Source organism: Neopsephotus bourkii, unplaced genomic scaffold (assembly GCF_033783945.1).
Source record: "Neopsephotus bourkii isolate Nb327-2 ecotype Australia unplaced genomic scaffold, CSIRO-AGI_Nbou_v1 NB_1507, whole genome shotgun sequence".
In the NCBI taxonomy this organism is placed as follows: Eukaryota; Metazoa; Chordata; class Aves; order Psittaciformes; family Psittacidae; genus Neopsephotus; species Neopsephotus bourkii.
The window spans coordinates 560,964-574,763 of NW_026901983.1; the positions used below are offsets into that span (position 1 = coordinate 560,964).

Below are 13,800 nucleotides of genomic sequence, written 5' to 3' on the forward strand. Positions count from 1 at the left end.
AAATAGCTAGAGAGAAATGTGATATCCTAAGCAGAGGCATTCAGTCCTGTTTCTTCTATAAAAACCAATATACATTCATTGATTATGATCTGTTGTAATGAAAAAGGCATTGGTACCTGATCTTTGGTGGTAAATTTTCATATTTCTAGTTAAAATAAGTGAGTTTCTGTGTCTCCTACCATGTTTCATAGAATCATAGAGTGGTTTGGGTTGAAAGGGACCTTGGAGATCATGTAGTTCCAACTCCTCTGCCACAGGCAGGGACACCTTCCACTAGACTAGGTTGCTCCAAGCCCTTCCAGTCTGGCCTTGAACACTGCCAGGGATGGGGCAGCAGCAGCTTCTGTGGGCAGCCTGTGCCAGTGTCTCACCACCTTCACAGGGAAGAATTTCTTAGTTCTAGATCTGCCTTCTGTCAGCGTGAAGCCATTCACCTTTGTGGGTGGACACCTTAGACCTATGTCATCACTTGTCATGCAGAGTTGTAGGTGTAACATAGTGTAACCTATTCCATTTCTATTCTAGTCTAGTGCAGTCCATTCTGTTCCAGTCCATTCCATTTCATTCCACCCCATTCCACTCTATGCCATTCCATGCCTCTCCATTCCATTCTATTCCCTATTCTCACCCTGAGGTGAATAACGGAGAGACTGTTACTTCGCTGCGGTGCCAGGGGGTTTCAATTCCCAAACCACTTTCAAGGACAAAAATCACAAGGCTTACAAATGAAAACAGGATTTCATATTATGATTCCATTTGATTTAGGTTTTGTTACTTTTAATTTTATGTCATTTTATGTTACTTTTATGTTATTTTATATTACTTTATGTTATTTTATTTTACAGGGGTTGGTTTGTTGTTGGTTTTGGGTTTGTTTTTTTGTTTTTGTTTTGTTTTGTTTTGGGCTGGTTGCTTTCTTTACTCTGTTTCAGAGCTCAGAAGCATCAACAAGATGCACATGTGTAGCCAGAAGCAGGTTGATGCGTTCTTCAGCTTAGCTTGAAAAAACATCCCTTGCAGTCTGGGAAAGAAAAGCCACAGAGCCATGGAAAGCAGCAGCAGGAAAACAGGCCAAGCAGTCTGTGTATCCTGAAAAGAGGGCACATGAAGAATGATCAGTAGGACCAACCACACACAAATGTTCAAGAAGGAGCAAATAAACCCCACCAGTATTTTAAAACCCAGCATTATCATTGTGAAGGGGAACACATTTTTAATGGTGTTGTCTGAGAAATTCATTTCTTTGTTTTACGAGCACAAACTTGATTTCAGTGATTTTTAATGTGGAGAAAGCAAGCCTTTAATGTACCCACACGGGTCCTCAGTAAATGGTTCATATAAAGGTTCATTGTCTTTGAGTACCTTCTTTTAGGAAAACCTGAGAATACCAAACTTGTTATTTCCAATATTTACAAACAGAAGAAAGAAATGTACTGGCAAACTCTTTACATGCAGAAAAGTTGTTAAAGGGGGTCTCAATTAAAAATGGAAAGAAAGAAACAAAGAAAAAAAGCCTTAACACATCATCATTTAACATAGGCAATAATTTACACATAAAGCAAATCAGTTCCTCAGATAAATATTCAAGTATACAGTGCTTAATAGTCATAGGTGACACAGCATAGGATTCATTTTTTTTAAGTAAGACTCCTTCTGATATCAGAAGAGTTTTCAGGGTTTTGTTGATGGTTTGGTTTGGGGTTTTTTTTTCCTTTTACAGACTGTTGACATCTCTGCCTGATCTGTGTCTTTACTTTTCATCTACAGTATAAGGTTTTTGTAAAGAAACTTTTTCAATTTCATACTCATTTAGATTTTATATAGAAGATTTATAGAAGTTAGTATCCAGATCTTAGAGATACTGCTGTTAGTTATTGAATCATGGTTGGTTGAATTAGAGTTTATTGGAATTGTAACAGTTAAAGGTAAAGTGAGTATAATAAATTGTTTTTGTTTTTAAAGGGATGGAGAAAGAAAAAGTATGAGCACTGAAAGGTATGCCTCTTTAATATTGAAAAAACAGTAATCACTAATCCTATATAATACCAGATAGAGTATACAGTAAATATAATTTCATTGTGTAACATGTTAAAAAAACCACTAGTGTACTAAAACAGATTCACGCTTGCCCTTTTCTTTTTCTTTTTTTCCCGTTGGCTTCAAAATACTGTGCAGTTGTTCTGGCAGTTTGTGTGTTCTCTCCCTCATCATGTGATCCTCCTAATACCTTTAATTCATCAATGTGGTCTTTAAGCCACAATACAGGGTGAAAATATTTAAAAGATTGAATTTTTTTTTTTTATATGTTCCAGTTTAATGTCAGTCTCAGCCTATTAGCCTTCAGTCCCATGCATAGCAAGTATAACATAAGATAGACTTGTAAAGCAGACAATAATTTTTCATGGTTAAATATATATTGGCTTTATTTTCTAACTGTAATGTTTTTACCAGTGTTAAGTTCCTTAAGGTGGTGTATGTCATTCTCAAAAGTTCATTTTTAAAAAATAAATACTGCAAGGAGAATCTGTAGAGCATCGTAATAATTATCTCTACCCTCATGTGTTGCATCATCTTAGAAAAGATTTTTATTCCTACAGACTTGGTAGTTGTGGGCATCTTATGGAAGCCCCATAAGATTTTGTATGACCAAAGCTGAGGTTTTTATGGCTGTAGTCTTGGGCTGGTTTGCAGGCAGACAGATAATCTGGGTAGTCTCTTGTACCTTAGCTTTTCTTACTTCCTTTTTCCCTGAAGGAAACAGTTTTAGATCAGAGATGTCAGTGGGAGGGTGAGATCATGAAACTTGTTTATATGGGGGGGAAGAGATGGGCCTGAAATGGCATTGTCTCTATCCTGCCCCTTTCAAACCCAGGATTTACAACTTCCCAGTTGCTGCAGTATTGTAATGTTGTAACTGCAGCATTGCCAGGACAGCATAAATTACTCCTTGAATAATGGCATGGAACCCACAGCACAATATTCGTCCCAATAATTCAGTAGCATGCAAACATTCTTAGGGAAATGGGAATCATAACAGTGGATGACTTTTTAATATGATCTGGTAAATCTGAATATAACTTAGAGATGTATAATGCAGTATGACTGTAGTGACTACACTTGTTAATACAAAGCTTGGCATGAAATAATGGATCTGTGAGACCTTTCCAAAAGCATCTAGTTGCAGTAAGTTTTACTTCCTGCTTCTCTTAAAACCACTGCTAACTGAAGGCTGCCTTTCCTGTCACGTTATTACTAAAAAGCAGATGCACAACAACAGAAAAATAATACTGTAATTCTGCTGGTAGCAGTTAGCAGCATTTTTGGCAGAAAGATAGTTTTTCTTCCTCTGAAGCTAGACATAATTATACTAGCTGACTTTTTTTTTTCTTAGCATCTGCATTATTTATTTATGATACATGGCTCTAATGTTGACTTTCCAATCCTTTCTTTCTTTTGATACTACACAGCACTGTACAAAGGAGATTAAATACCAGTTATTTAGCTGGCTTCATGAGTTTGGTTGGTGTTAGTGTTCTCTTGCAAATATTAAAGCATTAATGACCTTAAATCTGATACATTTTCAAATAGTGCATGAAAATTTGAAAGCCAAATTATTTTGTTACTTGAAAGCCTTAGCAAACATTTTGAAATGTATAAATGCGCACAAATCTTTCCGTATATTTTGGCTATTAATATTCTTTTTTCCTTGAAGTGAGCACTCAAACCTATATAACTTACTAATCCAGGTTTGTGTAACTGTACAAGAAAATTTTAGATGGCAGCCACTGAGCAATTTTTAGGATTCATACTGAAAAAACATCGTATCTTTGTCTTAGAACATTCAGTGAAATGAACACAGCAGAAGACCAGTACAGCATGTGTCGAGAACTCTGCAGAGACCTTGCTCAAGACCTACAGAAAGAGGGACTTAAGGTATTTATATTATTCTCTGTTGCTTGCAAAGTGACAGCACTTTGCACTAAAACTTACTAAATATTTTAATTATGTTAGCGTGTTATGTTATTTTAGTATATTAACGTGAGTGCTTTCAGCAGCATCTTACCATACAATGTCTGATTTTTTAGTTTGCAGATGCTTTGAATGATTTAGGCAGCATTTTAATATTGTTCAGGTAATAATGTGTGGGAAAAAAATAAACTAATTGACCAAGTTATTTAGCATGCAAGCATTTTATGCTTAAAGTAATGTTTATAAACAAGTAGTGGAACTCACTGTGAGCTATGCTTTGTTCAATCATGTGATACTAATGTGTTCAAACACTTGTGTTTCTCTCATATTCATACAGGATCCAGTCAATAGCCAGTAGTGTATTTTAAGAAGTACACATGTCCCAGGCTTGCTTACAAGTTATTCATCCCATTCAGTGGTATGAATGATGGGAGCAGTCCCCGTATTCTTTCTCACCAAATTTCTGTCTTTCATATGGAAAGAACAGTTCATATTTTCTATGGATGTCTTTATGGTAAAGCAGGTATTGACATTCAAGACCTAAGGGAATTGTGATTAGTCTTCCTCAATCATAAAAGATTGTCTCAAAAGATGATAGGTTGAAAAGAAATCATCAGCTAAGAAAGATGAAGAGATAAGCTTACAACAGCACCAGAACAAAAGGAGTGCCATTTGTTTACAATTTGGAGGGACACACTAAATCGCACAAATGGTTTAGAAGGTGTGACCAGGGGGATATCTGTGCCAGACAGATGCTGTGCGGCTCTGATAGCACAATGCAAGAGGAAGGAACTCTTCAGTGAATCCTCAACTGGATATCTCTTGTAATTTGGTAATTTTCCCTGCAAAGTTAAGATATCTGGCACTGAAAGTTAAGAAAATAATTGTTTTGTAGACAGGTGAGAAGTTGTGACTGTAGCCAGAGCATGAAACCTATTGAACAGGCACTGGTGGCAGATGGTCTGTTGGGAGCCATAGCCAAATGACCCAGTTCAGAGAATTCAACTTTGGCAGCAGTTTAGGAGCAAGCACATAAGCTTGCAGACAAATTCTTGGCAGTGCCCCTTGCTGTACACAGGTACACTGTCTTGACTATAGCTTTAGGGCTATATAGATGCTATGTAATATTTTTTTTCTGTGCTGTATTTGACACGCTTAACCTTTTTCTTTTCTCTCTTTCCCCTTTTTCTCTCCTCTCCCACCCCCATCATCCCAGGGTAAAACTGTTACCTTGAAACTAAAGAATGTGAGCTTTGAAGTTAAAACAAGAGCTTCAAGTGTGCTATCTTCTGTTTCTACTGAGGAGGAAATATTTGCTGTTGCTAAAGACTTGTTAGGAACAGAAATTGATAGTGTTGCTCCTCACCCTTTACGGATACGACTTATGGGTAAAATATTTCAAAGTTATTCTTCCTTTTCAGAGTTAGCTCTTATAATGCATAAAAATAATAGACTGTAGTCTAAAGTAATGGTATAAATGGTTTCATGGAATTACAGAATGGTTAGGGTTGGAAAGGACCTTAAGATCATCTAGTTCCAACCCAACTGCCCATGGGCAGGGATACCCTCCACTAGACCAGGTTGCTCAAGGCTCTGTTCTTGAACACTTCCAGGGATGGAGCATTCGTAAGTTCCTTGGGGAGCCTGTTCCAGTGTCTCACCACTCTCACAGTAAAGTACTTCTTCCTTATATCTAACCTGAACTTCCCTTGTTTGAGCCCATTACCCCTTGACCTATCACTGCAGCCCCTGATGAAGAGTGGCATCCTTGTAGGCCCCCTTCAGATTTTGGAAGGCTGCTGTGAGGTCTCCATGCAGCCTTCTCTTCTCCAGACTGAACAGCCCCAGCTTTCTCAGCCTGTCTTCTTATGGGAGCTGTGCTAGCCCCTTTATCATCCTTGTGGCCTTGTGTGAATTTGCCCAACAGGTCTATGTTCTTTTTATGTTGGGAACACTAAAACTGCACACAGTACTCCAAGTGGGGTCTCATGAGAGCAGGGCAGAGGAGCAGAATCAAGTCCTCCAGCCTGCTGACCATGCTGCTTCTGATGCAGCCCAGGATATAGTTGCCTTTCTTCACTGCGAGTGCACACTGCTTCATTCTTTCTTGCAAAGTAGAATCAGTTGTGGAGTCCTGAATGGTCCTGGCTGAGAAATGTTTTACTAATCGACGTTTTACTTTCCTTACCACCTGTTAGCCCTGGAACAACACACACTGGTACAAAAGTAGGATCTTAATGCATAGCAGTGCTTAATTCTGCTGTCTTGAAAGAACTTTTAAATCTGCTTTGCACCACAGCACCACATAGTTCCCTTTCATAACCTGTTTTAGAAACAAATGTTTTAAATAGAAGTGCTTATAGATTTGCAAATGCTATGTTCTGCAATAAAATTGAACGTCTCTGCAAAATAGACTTGTGTCTTGATTCTGAGACCCGTTGTTTCACGTGCTGATAAATTCTGCTTGAACTTGTCAGTGATACATGAAAATTATTTGTCGGTTATATTAGAATATGCTTAAGAAAAAAATATTGGTAGGGAAACTTAACGCAAAACTCTTTTATCCTGAATTATGTATGTTAAGGTTCTGTCTTAATGTTATGATTCAATCAGTTAAAACTTCATGGATATTGAAATCAGTATATGGTTGGGCAAGTGTTCAGGGTCTGATAAAATTGTATTGTGATCTGTTGTTAGTATTTGCAGGTAGTATAGCCTCTGTTTGGAGGTAAAATTCATTTTTATTGAGTGTATGCATACCAGGACAACCTGAAAAGGTTTTAATTAGAACTAGTATTATGTTTTCATAAAATTGATGTCATAAATTTTGTTTTCTTCATTAGGTGTACGAGTATCAGGATTTCTGAGTGAAGAAGAGAGGAAATACCAACAGAAAAGCATTACAAGTTTCTTAAAATCAGGAAAAGAAATCGGTGTTCTTAGACTTCAGCCAGGGAAGTCCAACAAAGACTATTTCAGAAACAAATCAGAAGCATCTACCACAGGGAGTTTTTTTGATAAAAAGCGAGCTGCAAGACAGCTGAATGGTGAGAATCCTTCTCTAAATAAATCTGTAGGTAAGCAGCTGTTTCATGATAGGAAATCATCAGCAAATTTTGTAGAAGAAACAAAGAAAGTCACAGACTTGCAGGATTCTAGTGATGTACGTAAGATCTTCACCTGCCCTGTTTGCTTTGAGGATCAAAGCAGCAATAGTTTGGAAGAGCTTAACAGGCATATTGATTTGTGCCTCGGTTGGACTCTTGTTAAAGATACCATGGAAATAAACAAGAATTATGATTCAGGAGAAAATACATGTAACTTTCTTCCACAGTATAAAAATGAAAATGTTGATGAATGTCAGAAAAATAAACCAGATCAACTAGCTGGAGCAGACCAGTCTGCAAGTACATCTGGGAACTCTGTTAGCAATAGCACAGAAAAATTCACTCAAATGACATCTGATAAACCTCACAGAGAAAGACAGCCTAGCAATCTCAGTGATATTGCTAGAAACATGTGTATGAAACAGTGTCTCCTCCCCAAAAGAATTTCACAAGACAGTCAAGACCATTTTGAAAAGACTGAACATACAGAAGAAAATAGTTCATCCTGTTTCTTTGAAAGCAAAGAAGACAGTGTACTTGTTTGTCCGGTTTGCAATTCAGAACAGAAAACAACAAGTCTTGTGTCATTTAACAGACATGTGGACGTCTGCTTAAATAAAGGCCTTATCCAGGAACTGACAGAAAAAAAAGATTTTCCTACAAAGACTTCTAATATGGAAAACTCAAACAGAGTTGGTGAGTGTGCTCACTAAGATATATTGGATTATTCAGTTTATCTGCTTGTACAATTAAAATAATATGGTAATGCTATACCTTGAACTTTTCAAAAAGGGCTTTGAGATTTTTCCAACAAATTAATTTGAGTAAAGGCTATGTAAGAGTTTGCATTTTTTATATCAAACTAGTTTTCATTACAGACTAAATTTATTAATGCAATGTTAGTCACACAGTGCATTCTCATTTGCTACAATGTGAATTGCATGTTTGCTACTCCCCAACCATGTTCAGAAGGGTGTTTGTAAGGCCACTGGAATTTAGATGAAAACTAGTGAAAGCATCTTCAACCTGGATTGTTGCAAAGATGCAGTTGACAGAAAGTTCTATTATATAACATGCTGGCAAATACAGAGAGGTGGTGAGATACAGCATAAAGGCAGGAACTGCAAGTCTGTTTTACATCTGATAAAGTGTATCACATAACTCCACCTGTAACATGCCAGACCAGCAGTATGACTCAAGTAGTTTCTCTGTTTGATGAAGAGTTAATCTTTGGCCATGTTAGAGGATATGTGCATGTAGTTAAGTATCTACATAAAGTACCTTGTCACTAATCTAAATTTGGAGCTTTATAAGAGGAAATTAAAATGTTAGTGTTAGAATATTCAGAACACAACTAAGACTTACAATATGAATCTTTTACACAAAAAAAACTTTACAAGAAGTATTATTTGTTGTGCAAACAGGCTTTGTTTTAAATGAAAAAACTTGCTATTGGCAAAGATTATTTCCTTCCTGCAGGATAAAAAAAAATAACAAAACAGTTTTCAGCAACCACCTTGAAAATCAACTACATTATGCTAAAATACTTCTAGAAAACCACAAGAAGATTCAAATCAATCCCTTAGGATTCAATAAATTAAAGGCTTTTGTTTTTCTCTCTTAATAATGTTAATATAAACTACACTTCTCTAACTGCAGATATGTTATTTGCTCCCTCAGATAGATCAAATTAGGTTATGTAAAAAAAGAAAGTTTACCAAAACCTTTTTTTTAAAGTTCTGCCATGTGTGTCATTTCTGAAGTGTCATTTCATTACTGAATTAAATAATTTTGGTGGTTTCCAATTACTTTTCAGGAGCTTTAAGCAGAGGTCAGCAATGCACGAATACATCACAAGGAACAAAAAGGTAAGGTTTTTCTGGAAACTTGAGTACACAAGTGATTTTAAAATAATAAAGTTTTGAAATCCAGTGTTGTAAAAATTGTGTAGACTTGCATTGTATATTTGAATATCTTACCAGGTTTTTGTTTGTTTGTTTTTTTCTTTTTTGTAGGTCTGGACTAACAACTTCACAGTCAGCATCAAAAAAGGCCAAATCAAGCAATTCCAAGCGTACAATTGAAATGTTTTTTAAATGACTGTGTAGCAGCATATTCTATATGAAGTATTTCATAATGTTTTATCCTGCAAATTAATTTAGCATTGATGGTAGGCTGGACTGAGGTGCCAATCACTTTGGAGTCATTGCATGCCTATGTAAACATGATGACTGAGGTAGAAAGAGCTTCAGCTGAGGTAATTTTATTTGTTTGTGTGGGGTTTTTTTGAGAATAATATTGAGGGTTTTTTCCAGCTGTTCCTGAGAATCAAAATTTGCTAGCACAGCCTCATGAATTCTCTCCGCTGTTAAACAGAACAGTGAGAGTAGAGCTGCCATTAAGCAAGACTGTAGGGCAAGCTCTGTGGAAAGTAGGAATCATTAGCTAGGGTACCATGCTGTGCTTACTGAAGGCCCTCTTCCCACACCTACCTGCCATCTTCTCTGTTGGTTGTATTGGCCATGGTAGCCATAGTAGCTCAGATAGATGCTTCCTTGGACAATTCAACACCAAATTTAATTGAGGTATGATCTGTGTGGTAACAAAGATGACCTGAGTTGCTTGATTTCAGCCTATGAATGTCGTGTCTTCTCAGTAGATACAAAAATAGCTTGATCTTGCAGTTTCAAAGGAAAAGAGCAAAAACTTAGAGCACTATCTGGCTTTCATTGTTGTCATTGAAAATGTCTTCAGTAAGAGTTGATGGGCCAGCCCTGAAGCATTCATTGTGATGAGATGCAGGATGTCTTGACTTATTTAAAAATTGTCAATAAACCTGTTGATAGAAGAAGGATGTGTTCAGGCTAGTGAGACAGATGCTGTTTAATCCTTACCCTTTCCAGAGAGACTGAGAACTTCAATTTTTGTCACAACTGTGAAATTCTTACTGGTCAGTAGTGATAAATTTACTCTGAATAAAAGGTCTGATGGTGCAATAACAATATGAATTATGTGCAAATATGCAAGATCCTGGTTTTTGTATTATATACCTATCTCTTTAAAATTATTTTATATTCTGAATAAGCAGTATTTTGTGAGTGCGTATGTGGAAGGAGGGAGCTGTAAAGTGCAAGTGTTTAGAATACTTTGATTAGTTTTTTTTCTGTTCAAGATGAATTTCTTAACTGTAGAAATCTTATTATAATAAAATATCAGGAAAATAATTTATGATGACAGCCAGATTTCTCAGAAATTAATCAGTGTCAAACCATATATGAAAAATAAACTGGTTTTTAATTGCAAAATCTTTTAAGAGAAGTTACTATAGAAGCACCTGTTTTATCGTTTAACTGTATTAGAAGAACTTTTGAGTTTGCTTGGGTTTTGAACAAATGGTATGTTTTAGATGCCCAGGGTAAGTCCAGAACATGCTTTTTTGTTTCTAGACTTCCTAGAATCGTTTCACTATCTCTACCTGCTCATCTGTTTGTTTGCCAAATGTCACTGTACCCACAACTCTGTCACTTGAAATCATGTCAGTGCTTCCTTATCTGCTTCAGAACAAATCAGCTGGACTAGTTCGACTGTGTAAGCGGACTGTATGGATTTTTTCTAAACTGGGTCGGTGAGCATTCAGCATGAGCCAGCAGAGGTGGGAGCTGGAAAGTTTCAGTAACATAAAAGCAACTGAGGGAACAATGACTTAAGCTGCCGCTGCTGTTTAGAAAGTAGACACCTGTCCCCTTATTAGTTTTTTATCTATCTGGTTCAATAAAGTGTAGACTATAATTATTAACTTGTCATTGTGTGTATTTGTTTAAAATGTGTATTTTTAAATACGTATTCCTTAGCAAAAAGTTAAATATGTGCTTGAACAAATTGCTCTGCATTTTGCTCTGGATTCTGCATTTCTGTTAGTGTCAGTCTTTCCTGCATGTTGCTGGGGCTGCTCAGAAGTGTGTCACACTTGCTATTTGCAAAGTTTGAGCACATAAGGTGGAATTCTACTGGCAGAGTTAGGTAAGAGACCAGGGATATGGCTGTGAAAGAGTATTGTATGATTGTAATTAGAACTAGAAACTAACAGCTGGTGTTTCCAGACTGTAAAATTATGATCTTGGTTTAAGATTCACACTGTAACTCATGCTCTGCATGAGGCTGTAAATTTGTTTCTCCTTTAGTGCCAGCTTTGTAGGCAAACCTACTTAATCCAAAGTTGTCTGTTGTTTCTTACTTCAAAAAGGAACATTTCTGTTACAAACAATGGCTCTGTATTAGTAGCCCAGTCATCATACAAGGAAAAAAAGAAACTAAAGAAATTTTGCTGTAACATTTGATTCACAGGAAGCAATAAGTGAAATCCTGTGATTCAGCTATGGCTAAATGAGTTACTTGTTCTTCTCAGTCTGGGTTTATTTTCAGAGAGTTTTTTTCAGCTGAGTAATATTCATCTACGGAAAGTACAGTTGATGGAACTGTCTTAATCAGACCAAGGTGTATCAGGTGTGAAGTTTCTTATACATCACAGCCTGACTGCATCAAAAATGTTTAAAGGAAAAAAGGACTGTAAAATTTCTTCTTGTATGATAAGCAGAATCTGAGCAAATAGCTTTGTTCCAAATTTGCTCAGTTTACAAGCTTTTGTGTCGGTCAGATTAATTCTTCTATGGACATATATGGTCTTAATAATCTTGGAAGTTAAGATGACTGTAATTTTATTATAAAGAGGAAATTATAGTGAAGAAACTGAAATGTGCCTTCAATTGTCTAAGGCTGAATACCTGTAGTACTGCATTCTTCTCCAATACTGGAGCTACTTCTCCAATATAATACAGAATCATAGAATAGTTAGGGTTGGAAAGGACCTTAAGATCTTCTAGTTCCAACCCCTCTGCCATGGGCAGGGACACCTCACACTAAACCATGTCACCCAAGGCTCTGTCCAACCCAGCCTTGAACACCACCAGGGATTGAGCATTCACAGCAGTTTTAACCCGTTACCCTTTGTCCTGTCACTACAGTCCCTAATGAATAGTCCATCCCCAGCATCCTTATAGGACCCCTTCAGATACTGCAAGGCTGCTATGAGGTATCCACGCAGCCTTCTCCAGGCTGAACAGCCCCAACTTTCTCAGCCTGTCTTCATATGGCAGGTGCTCCAGTCCCCTGATCACCCTCAGGGCCCTCCTCTGGACTTGTTCCAACAGTTCCATGTCCTTTTTATGTTGAGGACACCAGAACTGCACACAATACTCCAAGCGAGGTCTCACGAGAGCAGAGTAAAGGGGCAGGATCACCTCCTTCCACCTGCTGGTCACATTCTTTTTGATGTAGCCCAGGATGTGGTTGGCTTTCTGGGCTGCGAGTGCACACTGCAGCCGGCTCGTGTTAGGTTTCTCATCAACCAGCACCCCCAAGTCCTTCTCTGCAGGGCTGCTCTGAATCTCTTCTCTGCCCAGCCTGTAGCTGTGCCTGGGATTGCTCCGACCTTGCACTTGGCATGGTTAAACTTCACTAGGTTGGCATCATCCCACCTCACAAGCATGTCGAGGTCCCTCTGGATGGCATTCCTTCCCTCCAGTGTATCAACTGAACCACACAGCTTGGTGTGATCAGCAAACTTGCTGAGGGAGCACTCTGTCCCACTGTCCGTGTCACCAACAAAGATGTTGAACAAGACTGGTCCCAACACCAATCCCTGAGGGACACCACTCGTTACTGGTCTCCAGCTGGACATTGAGCTATTGACTACAACTCTTTGCGTACAAGCATCCATCCAGTTCTTTATCCACTGAGTGGTCCATTCATCAAATTGATGTCTCTCCAATTTAGAGACAAGGATGTCGTGTGGGACAGTGTCGAATGCTTTGCACAAGTCCAGGTAGATGATGTCAACTACTCCGTCAATGTCCATCAGTTCTGTAGCCCCATCATAGGAGGCCACCAAATTGGTCAGGCAGGATTTCCCCTTAGTGAAGCCATGCTGGCTGTCACCAAGCACCTTGTTGTTTTTCATGTGCCTTAGCATGCCTTCCAGAAGAATCTGCTCCAAGATTTTGCCAGGCACAGAGGTGAGACTGACTGGTCTGTAATTCCCCGGGTCATCCATTTTCTCCTTCTTGAAAATGGGGGTTATAGTTCCTTTTCCAGTCGTTGGCAACTTCACCTGACTGCCATGATTTTTTGAATATGATGAACAGTGGCTTAGCAACTTCATTTTCCAGCTCCTTCAGGACCCACAGATGGATTTCATCAGGTCCCATGGACTTCTGTATGTTCAGGTTTTAAGATGGTCTCAAATCAGATCCTCTCCTACAGTGGGCCCAAGGTCTTCATTCTCACCGTCCCTGCGTCTGCCTTCCAAGACTTTGGGGGTGTGGTCAGAGCGTTTGCCAGTGAAGACTGAGGCAAAGAAGTCATTCAGAACCTCAGCCTTCTCCAAATCCAGTGTAGCCAGTCCTCCCGATAGCTTCTGGTTGGGATCTACCTTGTCCGTAGTCTGTCTTTTATTCGCTACATACCTAATGTGGTCCCTAGTTTCCCGGACAACATCCCTATATTCTTCCCAGGCCGCCTGTCCTTGCTTCCACTTTTTATAAGACTCTTTTTTCATTTGAATTTTCCTCAGCAGCTCCTTATCCATCCAAGGAGGTCTCCTGGCCCTCCTGCTTCACTTCCTTCTAGTTGGGATGCAACAGTCCTGAGGTTGCAGTAGGTGATCCTT

The 13,800-nt window shown here is 38.3% G+C and overlaps 1 protein-coding gene across 7 annotated transcripts in view; it reads left to right on the forward strand.

The window, feature by feature from the left end:
• Positions 1-10,868, forward strand: part of POLK (DNA polymerase kappa) — a 34,623-nt gene extending 23,755 nt beyond the window's left edge. For all 7 annotated transcript variants that reach the window (XM_061369568.1, XM_061369565.1, XM_061369570.1 and 4 more), the window contains 6 exons: positions 1,963-1,995; positions 3,837-3,933; positions 5,186-5,357; positions 6,813-7,772; positions 8,893-8,944; positions 9,092-10,868. In XM_061369568.1, coding sequence (XP_061225552.1) covers positions 1,963-1,995; positions 3,837-3,933; positions 5,186-5,357; positions 6,813-7,772; positions 8,893-8,944; positions 9,092-9,176 — 1,399 coding nt within the window. In that variant the 3' untranslated portion in view covers positions 9,177-10,868. The remainder of the gene's footprint in view (positions 1-1,962; positions 1,996-3,836; positions 3,934-5,185; positions 5,358-6,812; positions 7,773-8,892; positions 8,945-9,091) is intronic.
• Positions 10,869-13,800: the final 2,932 nt, after the last annotated feature.